Below are 10450 nucleotides of genomic sequence, written 5' to 3' on the forward strand. Positions count from 1 at the left end.
CCTTGCTATTCCTGGCTTTCCTCTGTCCTACCCCAGAAGGCAGCTCCAGAGCCTGTTTTAATCCCACTTAGGAAAACACTGAACTCCAGTCTTTCTTCCTGTCTGGGAGATGGGAGAGGGAGATGTACTTAATCTGCTCTCTATGGCCTCCTTCACGGAAAATACTTCACATATCCTTGTTTGTTTGTTTTTAAATTCTAAGTGATTTTAATGCCAGTGAAAGTTGCTGCAGTGACAGCCCTGGGAAACTGCAGGCCTCCCACTTATGCACTAGCAGGGGCTGTGCCAGCTGCCCTGATCCTGCTGAAGACTGGGAGCTCAGCTGCCTCTCGTAGCATCCATCCTGGGAATAACCATCCCTCAGCTCAGGCTGCTCAAGACAAGGCAGAGGTCAGAGCATCAAATTTTCAGGCAAAGAAAATGTACTGAGCTCAGACAGCAAGCAGCAAAGCTTGTTTTAAAACTTATTTTTAAAGTATTAAAACATTTAAAACTGATATTGAAAGTATTTTGCTTGGGGTCACATGGGTCTACTGTAGGTTTTCACTGCTCGAGAAGAAAAGATCAGGAATAACCTTCTACCCAGAAAAAATACATGCATGGGTTAATTTATAGAGAATAATAGATAACCTGAGACAAAGAGTAGGAAAATCTCACAGGATGCTGAGGGAGCAACTCAAAATCTCACCTTTACAGAGTTAGGAAAATGGTAATTGAGATGCTCTCTGCTGCATCAAACCCCTCGTGGTACAAGAATGCCTGGCAAGATTTCACCCCAGCCAGTGAGCTTTCCTGACAGGTAATATGGAGACACCAGAGAGAGATCAGAGCATCGACTAGTAGCCTATTGCCAAGGGCTACTCCCAGAAAGACCATACTCCACTTCAAATACTTCCACAGACCCTGGCACTCCAAGACAGGAAAGAATGCCCTAGAGGAACAGGCTCAGAGTTGACAAGCATGGCTGGCATCCTGGATGTGTGTTTCCTCAGAGGGGAATGCAGCTCTTATGTCATCCCATTCATTACCCATTCTGCTGAGCACTCTTAGGGAAGCAACAGCCTGATTCCCATTTCCAGATAACAACATGACCTTGCCATTCTGCAGCCGCTGCTTCCAGGGGCAGACCTGCCAGTAGAGGAATATGACCCAAATTTGGGGGCTTCAAAACTGGTGCTAGCAGTCAGCCCTTAATAAACACGTCCATCTCACAGTTTATAAAAGGTGTTGGTTTGGCAGCAGAGCACACCAAGATCCAGAGAGGTTCAAGGCCACATGAGCTCTTCTACCACACTACACAATGTCCTGTGTGTATCACACTGGACATTCAAACCTTTCTGAATGATTTATGAACTTCATACATTACAGTTTGCATTTACAGGCATGTCCTGGACAGTGGAGAACCACGCTTCCAGTATTTCAGGGGCAGCTATGGAAGACTTCTGTAAAGGAGACAGAACGGCAGTGCGGAGCTCCTGTTTAAACACAGCTATGGTTAGTAGAGTTAGTTTGGCATGCTTCTCCCCTAGGAACAGAGATAGGGATGTTTTCCTTGCAAACAAGTTTGAATCAAGCCTATAAAATCATGCTGCTGAATACTGAGGGTATCAGAGCCCAGTGCACCCTTGCTTTTAGCGAGCGTGCTTTACAGGAGTAATAAAACACACCCCCTTGGTCAGAGAAACAGTGCCAGCAACATATCAAAACATAATTATTGCCAGTCAGGTTTCAAACACAGTATGTATGGGACCACACACATATTTATTGACACTTACAGTCTATGAATATTTTATTCTATCCAGTGAGTCAACTCTCACAAACTGAAGAAGTTGCATGATAATAATGGATGTTACTACACAGCACTACAGCCTTATTGTGAAGCTGTGGTACACCCAGATCCTGCGCTAGAGCAGGCAGTGCCTATTAAGAGCAATTAAGAATACACTGCAGCATACTAATGCAATATGTGATATTTTGATAGACACAGATTTGGGGATGCATATTCTGCCCACAAAAGTAGAATGTTCCCAGTCCAAGGACTTGGTTAGCTACACATTGAGCTCCTCTTCCAGAAACTGGAATAGGGAGCAGATTTGCCAAAATTAATAGCTCAATAAAATCAAAAAGAGAATATTAACAATTACCACAAAGGTCAGTCCAAGCATGAGAGCATCAATTAACACTATCACCATATTCAAGCCTGTACAGGTGCTACAAGAAATAGAGTATTTCTCTGCTCTACCTTCACCCTAGGATAATTTAAAGTGTTATTACATTATTGTCCTTCATGCCCATTCTTTGAATAAGGCCTAAATGCCCAGCAGGCAGTAGCTCAGGTTACCAGCACACCAGGACAATCACCTGCACAGCTGGCTGACATTGTCTCACTGCCCCCACCTGCCTGTACCTGTGTGTCATCACTTGTCTTAACAGCCCAGCACAGAGACCATCTTTCAGGTCTGTGTGCACGTTTCAGCGCAAAAGCATCCTTGCTTTATAATAAGCCCTCTTATGCACTCCAACCCCCCCCCACATATTTATAAATACATACAATGAGAATACCATATAACTGACATCTTGAATGTGAGCTTGAAGGAGTAAATTATTAGTATTACAATACATTCACCTAGAAGGTGGTGCAAAGAGTGAGAACGATAAAGTAGGAAGGCTCTAACTAGCCTGGATTCTATTCCACTTTAAAACCAGGTGAAGAAAATCACCTGGTTTCCTTTTGCTTTCTTTCCCACACCAAATGTGATTATGTTCCTGCCCAGAAGAGGATAAATAGATCCAAGAGACTATGTTTTTGCTCTTATCATAAAAACAAAGGGAGATGCACTATATTAAAAAACTTAGTAATTACTTTCAATAAAGCCTTTCTCTAGAGGCGTGAAACAAGGCCCAGCAGAGCTACTAGGGTTTTTTTTTTCCCATTAACTTGACTGCATTTGGCTTTGACACTACCTGATTAAGCAGCAGACACCACCAATTTCAAGCAGAGAGCTGCTACTGTGCAGCTCTCTGCCTTCTTCATGCAATATTTACACAGAACGCTCCAGGCAAGAAGGTGTCTGCTCTTGCTACATGAAAGCACTCAGCTTCACAATGTCAAACAACACACGGTGCTGTCAGCCCCTCTAATGAACCTGCTCTTCTCTGTGGTTTCTGGGGACCAGTTCCCTTTGCATGAGCAGGCATAGATTAAGTGGATACAGCACAAAAAAGGAAGATCAAAAAAAAAGAAAAATCACCTCACATTAGAAGGTCCAGCTGTTTCCTCCCAAATGACTAAATTAAAGAGCTTGTACGTCACCTCCTGCCTCAGGTAGGGGCACATTGAATCCCTCTTCCTGTTTAATCCATATAAAATGGGAAATGGGTTTTGAGGAAGACAAAGACTGAATACAAGTGTAGTATTTTTTTGGACTGTACTTTTTATCAGATAAATTGCAAGACTGCTTTGAAAGCTAAAGAAAATACTGTAAAATGCTGCCACACACTTCATGGCTAGCTTTGGTTCAGCCACTTAACTTCTTGCCTCATCTTCCCAGTGAGAGTACCAGCATATACCCTACCTTGCAGGGATGGGAGGAGACAACGCCTTTGAGCTGCCCATCTCTCCAAGGGCTGAGCGTGGGTGTGAGATGAATACACAAGCTGCTCTGGGATACAGGAAGTCTGGGCCCCATTTCCTATTCCAACACTTGTTTCCTTAGGATGTCTGTTCACCTCTCTCTCTCCAAGATTTGGTGTCTCCATTCCTCTCCCTTTTAACTCAAAAGCAGTGAAACACATAATTCTGACTACAACCTATCAAGCTGTGTTGCACTAGTGGGCCCCAGCACCCACACATTGACCCCACTCAGGGATTTCATGAAGCCAGAGGTCACCTGCAGCTGGCAGGAGCCAAAAGCACTTGTCTCTTAGGAAAACGGCCCCCTGGCAACCAAGTCCCACTGAAAGTCAATAGTAGCATCTCCATCGCTTTTAAAATGGAACTTGGAGGCTTTGAGGAGCTGTTGCCCCCAGCTCACAGGCTTGCTAAAATCTTTTCCCTGAGCTTTCATTTGGCTGCCCTCCCAGCGTGCTGCAGGTTCAACCGTAGGAGAGGCAGTGCAGGCAGCCTGCAGGGATGTCAAGGCTCCGGCGTTACTTCATCCTGTCCTGACCACAGCGAATCAGGACAACTACCTCATCTCTCTATTGGTTTTTAATCTATTGTTAAGGCTGGAGACTGTAATTTGCTTTGCAAACTGTTGAATTTAGATGCCACTTTCTCTTACCTGAGTGTTACCAACCCACAGCTCTGCTGGAAGAAAGAGCTGTGAGTGCTCCTTACTCTGCTGGGGCTTCTCAGCAACCCACAGAAGCAGCCTGGAGTTCCAGAGGCAAGAACTGCCAGGCAGCACATGGTGAAAAGCACATAAATGCCCCAAAACATCTGAGATACTTTGCAAACCTGCTCTGAACAAGCTCAAAGGACTGTGCCTCTCTTTGGCACTTCCTAGGACAAGGTAACAGGAAATGGACTTCCAAGAGAGAGAACCACATGCAGGTATGGTAGTGGAAGGCTGAGAGGATGCCGAGAAAGGGAAGAAAGTGAATCTGTTAAGCCAGTGAATAGGAAAAACCTGTACTTTATCTCGGCCTCATAAAACAATGGTGTCCAAAAAGTAAAAACCCAATAGGACATGGAAACTAAAACCTCTTTTTTTAGGGAAGAATTTCACTTCAACAAGAACATTTCAATCAAAAACTGGTTGCAGTGATAAGGAAGAGAGAAGTCCTCTGGGTGAAGGCAGCTTTGGACTAGCAAAGGTTTGATCTCTCTCTCTTGCTGTCTGTGCTCCTCTGGCCATTTGGGAGTAGGGACTAAGAGTCGAACTAACCTGCAGAGAACTGTCTACTCATGGTTTCCAGGTATTTCAGAAACACTGACTTCTTTTCTTCCTGATGTGTTTCATCAGACTTTAAAAAACAACCAAATCTTTGTATACAGTCTCCAAAATCATAAGATTTGCAACTGAAACAGGCAGAGTGGTGGATCTTTGTCTATGTCTACCTCAGCAGGGCAGTGGTCTACACACAGAGAAAGCCACTGTAAGGTTTTACCCCAATCTGCCTTCTCCTGAGCTCTCCTCTGCTCTGCACACAGGGGATTACAGCCCCCTTTGACACAAGCCTTGCCAATGCACAGAAGTTCAGTTCTGAGAAAATATGAAGTCACAGAGCAGCCTGCTAATTTTCTGGCTCTTGCCCATCACCCGAGGAAAAGATAATAGTAATAATAACCATAATAATTCAGGCCAATGAGTCAAGCTGGATCATGGCCCTTGGAAGGAAAGCCACACAGGATGTCTTGATGGGGGGAAGGGAAGAGCAAAAAATGGATCACAATTTCTAAATAGGTACTCAATCTACTCACCTAACACTGCCTTCTGATTCATATCAGGTTCTTCACTGCTCTCTACCTGCACGCTGCCAACCATGGGAGCTCCAGGTATGCCAAATCTTGTTCACTCTGGAAGATACCTGATTCACAGACCCCAGCTCTGCTAGCTAAAATAGTCAAACAAAGAAAGGCTGAGCTTTCCTTACTCCCAAGCTGCTGGTACTCCTAGCACAAGTGGCACATGGAGCTCCTCAACTCAGACCTGCAAGCAGGGCCACACCCACTTGACGACCCAAGCAGGGGGAATAAAGCTCCTTTTCCCAGGACAGCAATTCCTTCTCCCCGGTAGGAACAAAGATCCTTGCCACTAAACCCATGACATACCCAGACTCTCCAGATCTTTGTATAACAAGCAGCTTGCAACATAGAGAAATGAAGCCATGAAGATGCCTGATCGCATCCGAGTTGCTCTTGAGTCTAAGCAGTAAGCAGGAGCAGCCAAGAGACAAGGAGCAGAATCTGACCCTCACAATACAAGATTTTTCTTCAGAGTGTGCTGACATTTTACAGCAGGTCATCTGTGACAAGCACACTCACATTCTCCTGGGAGCAGTGCTGAAACTCAACACAGCAGAACTCAATCCCTTAAAAGTCAGCAATGCCAGTGCCCTGAGAAGATTAGCAACCATATCCGTGCAGCAGAGAGATTCCTACAAGAGATCTCAAGACATTCAGAGATGCCATTAGGAAACAATTACCCTGGGAAGGAACTGGGACAGTATACCTGCATCTCAGATGACTAAAATCAGCAATGCACCTCAGTCTAACTGGAAAGAGACAGAGCAGCCACTTATAAAGCAAGAGCGTTTTACCTTTCCTCCATGCTGTACAAAGCTGAAAAACACACAAAGCCCAACTGCAACTGGAGTAGAGTAGTGCTGGAAGAGAAAATCTGTACTGATGTATCCGTCCCTGCCCTCGGGACAACACAGGCACACTTAAGAGACCTTAGAAATGACCTCAAGCATATAAATGTCTGGTGAGATAATGCACATCAGTAACTACTCAGTCCTCAGCAGAGTGGTGGGGGGGTGGGGGATCCCATTCATCTGGCTTCTAATGAATATTTGCCATCACCCAGGTCTGCAAAGCAGTGAACAGGTGAAGGTGCTAATTCAATCTCCCCTCCCTGAGAGCAAGATCAAGACCATCTGGTAGGCAGAGGCTCCCTGCAGGTCTTCTAAAGGAGTCAGACATTTGGGTAAAGGGCAAGTTATCTGCCTAAAGATAACCTGGGAACTGACAGAGGGGAGGGAAAGATGTCTTTTTTTTTTAAGTTCCACGATGGATGGTTAAAGGAGGCAAGCATCAATAGTGGGTCCTTTTAAATACAGAATGCACTTCTGGTTTGGGACCATTTAATGTTTAATTCAGACAATCACAATTTCAGACTAAAAGCCAGAGAAGCTATCCCATAAACAGATCAAACCTCATCAACTGAGAAAAGAGACTTTCAGACTGTTTAAAGCTTAGCAGGGGCCGGAAAGGGGATTTGGATTTTGCTACCAGCTTTTTCTCTTCAGAATGATTAACTGACACCTTCAACCATTAACCACACTGTCCTAATCCACCCAGCTTCACCACAGCACTGCTCAGCCAATGTGTGACCCCTGCTGCATCAGGGGTCTTTCCAACAAACCCAGACTTGACCTTCCTGACATTGTTCTTGTTAAAAGAAAAGGGAAGGGGGAAAGCGAGGAGATTTAACATTTTTAAAGTATTAGCAAGTGCAAATCAATTTTTAAAACACCATCGGCATGGAGAAAGAATGGGAAATTAATTTGGTAAGTCAAAAGCTGCAAGAGCAGCAGTACCTGTATTGCGGATATACCACTCAAGCAGCATGTGGTTATTGACCCAACCTTCTGTTTATCCTTTCACAGGCCACCATCCAGGGCCCCCAGCCAACCAGGTGGTGTTGTGCCACCAGTTGCTGACAGAGATGCAGAGGGAAGCATTGTGGACTCGTTCCCTAGTAGGGATTTCCCAGGAGAGGGTAGAGAGCTGGCTGGACTCCTATCGAATAGCACTGGATCTAAGATTTTAATCTCTTCCCCCATCCAGAGCCCTACAAAACTTCCAGGGAGTTATTAATATCTTCAGAAGTTTCACACTCATGGGATCATAGCAGAGGACAAGTAAAGCTGCCTTCTTTCTTTTACTTTCTTGAGTCAAGGCCACAAAAGCTGTGCTCATATCATGAAAAACACCTGCTCCAGGCAATGACTCCTTGCTTCTAAGCGAAGCAGCGCAGGAGCTTATGTGCTACTCACATTTAGCCCTCTCCAAACGCTCACAAAGGTAAGACCATGCCTTCATATCTCCAGGTTCCCCTATGGTCCTGAGAGATCACAATTAGAAGGAGAGAGAGTCACGTTAAAACACCTGCAGTACTCAGGTCCCCATCCACCAGAGAAACACATCATTAATCTGATGCCAAGGCTCATTCACATGGCCTGAAGCTATGGCATGAAATCGTTTATGAAAGTTGGAGGTAGAAAGGCTTCTTGATATTTCAGAGCCACATAGGACAGAGAGCACAAAGCTTTGTACTCTCTAAACTATCCACAGGCAATGGAGAGAGCTAAATCCCAAGCTATGGTCATATTCATTTTAGCAGATAAGAGTTGTTTCACGTTTAAAAAGAGCACAGAACCATGATCAGTGGATCAGACCCAGGGAATTAAATTCCTTGAAAGTATGGGTTCACCTTAAGTCAGTTACTCCAGCCAAAGGTAGATGAAAAGCTGCAGCATGTGCATCTGCATCAAACTGCAACTGAGGAAATGAAGAATAGTCCAAGACTTTTGGACCTATGGGCTAATTTACTCATGTAGAAGAAAAAGCTCCTTAGGGATGTGGAAGACTATTATTTTTAACTGAATTATTCCAACATTTGCTTGTAAACTCAGACCCTATTTTGCTGAATACTGTAAAAGCAGAGATTGAGAGTCAGTGGAACAAAAGGCAGACACACATCTAGTCACTCAACAAACCATTTGGTTTGATTTTTTGGCCAAGAACTGGACTCATGGAAGTCTGTAACTGTTGTACAGAATATTAGAAAATCTGTACAATGAGAAGGGGGAAGGGAAAGATATAGATTTGCCACTAGAAGCACTAAAGAGAGCTTCTTGGAATAGTTTAGGTTACTGTTATTAAAATGCAGTGACAGGGATCAACAAAGATGTGTTTCTACAGGTAAATACGGGAAATATTTTCTTTCAAATCCTGTAAATACAGAATTTTAAAACCTTGTTTTCTGGTTATTTTCCAACAAACAAGAAATTAACAGCATCAATTTCTCTTGGTAATCAGGGAAGTGTTGTTACCAGTCCTTTTCTATATTTTGGTGCTTGGCAGACCTACTTCTCTGCTGTCACCTTTCATGTGGGATAACAGCCTGCAGCTGTGGCAGCCACAATTCACAGCAGCAGCTTGCAAAAGGTGAAGAAACCTTTCCCACCTGGAAGTCGTGAGTGCATAATAGACTGAACAACAGGTCCAGCTGTAACCTTAGAGGACATAAGACCTAGAACTTCCTCCTATGAATTAGGCACAAGATGCTTAACTCTATGGAGATGAGAACTTCAGCTTTGCAAGTCTGCATCTCCCAGCAACATAGTGCCCTCTAGCCTTAAACTGGGTTATGGTCTAAGCCTTAGAGGGAAAAGCTCAGTGGTATGAAATATTAATTCATAGGTTTAAGTCCAGTCTTTGTCCTTATCTTTCAAGCAATCCATTCAGCTGCTGACCAGCTCTAAAGAAATGTGGCAGACAAGCAATGCCAGGAAACACAGTATACTCAGTGCAATATCACAGCAGATATAACACCCCCTCAGGCTTTTCCTTACCAAAGCCAGAAGATTTACCTTCTCTATACACAAAATCCAACTTTCTGTGTTTAAAAATATATATTGTATCTTGAAGAAGAGTTAAAGGATTTGGTGCAACTAAAATCCAGAAGCAGCCAGAGAGAGAAGAAAAGATACCTTCTCTACGTGGAAGGACAAAAGCTACTAGACTATATGTGCTGCAAACTCTTTCAGGCAAAGACACCTCCACATGACACGCTGCAATACCGAAGTACGGGAAGACTGTTGAAAACTCTCCTTTACTGCTGTGCTATTAGCAATAAGATGTGAAAGGAAGAAGGTGAACGAGAGATGAAAGAGCTCCAAACGCCAAGTCTGCCTTGATAACCCTGCAGACCGGCTGCCCCCTCAAAAAGGTCTGAATGTAATTTGTGTTTGAGAAGGAGCGAAGATGCGCTCAGTACCGCCGGCTCGCTGGCCCCACCAGCAGTCGAGCCCTGCTCCCCTCCACACCGAGCAGCCCGGCCAGGATGGGGACAACCCGGGGACCTGGGAGACCTCCCCCATCCTGCGCTGGGTCTTGCGAGGAAGAAGGGAAGATCCACCTCCAGAGGGGAAGGAAACTTCAAAACCATAACACTAAAACGAGCCAAGAACCAAATGCGATGAAAGAGGTTGAGGAAGATCCGCACCTCCACAGCAGGAGGCCGTGCAGGTCCCCGCTGCCCCCGGAGTCCCGCGGCCGCCTCACCTGGGGCGGGTGTCTCCCCCAAAGCCAGGCGAGGGACGGCACCCGGGGCACCGCTCCGGGCACCGCTCCGGTCCCGTCCCGTCCCTCCCGCACACGTGTGGCCGCCCCCCGAGGGGCCGGGGCTCGGCCGGGCCCCACCGTCACTCACGTAGTGCTTCGAGGGGTTCCTCCGCTTCTCCACGTCCACCACGTTGGCGTCCAGCACGCTGTAGGACAGCATCTCCGCGCACCCCCGGCGGCGCTCCGCCGCTCCCGCCCGGCGCTGGCAGCACCCTCCGGCCGCGCTGCCGCCGCGGCGATGCCGGGCGGGCGGCAGGGAGAGAGGGAGGCAGGCAGGGAAGGGAGGATGCCCCGGTGCCGGCTCCGCCCCGCGCCGCGGCGGCGGCTCCGCGCTCACGGCAGCCCAGCCCGGCTCCGCTCCCTGCCCGCTGC

The 10450-nt window shown here is 46.1% G+C and overlaps 1 protein-coding gene across 3 annotated transcripts in view; it reads right to left on the minus strand.

The window, feature by feature from the left end:
* The window catches only part of SH3PXD2A (SH3 and PX domains 2A), a 251225-nt gene extending 240948 nt beyond the window's left edge, over positions 1-10277 (minus strand). For all 3 annotated transcript variants that reach the window (XM_027647885.1, XM_027647887.1, XM_027647884.1), the window contains exon 1: positions 10167-10277. In XM_027647885.1, the coding sequence (XP_027503686.1) occupies positions 10167-10238 (72 nt within the window). In that variant the 5' untranslated portion in view covers positions 10239-10277. The remainder of the gene's footprint in view (positions 1-10166) is intronic.
* Positions 10278-10450: the final 173 nt, after the last annotated feature.

This window comes from Corapipo altera, unplaced genomic scaffold (genome assembly GCF_003945725.1).
Source record: "Corapipo altera isolate COAL_440 unplaced genomic scaffold, ASM394572v1 56, whole genome shotgun sequence".
NCBI classification, from domain to species: Eukaryota; Metazoa; Chordata; class Aves; order Passeriformes; family Pipridae; genus Corapipo; species Corapipo altera.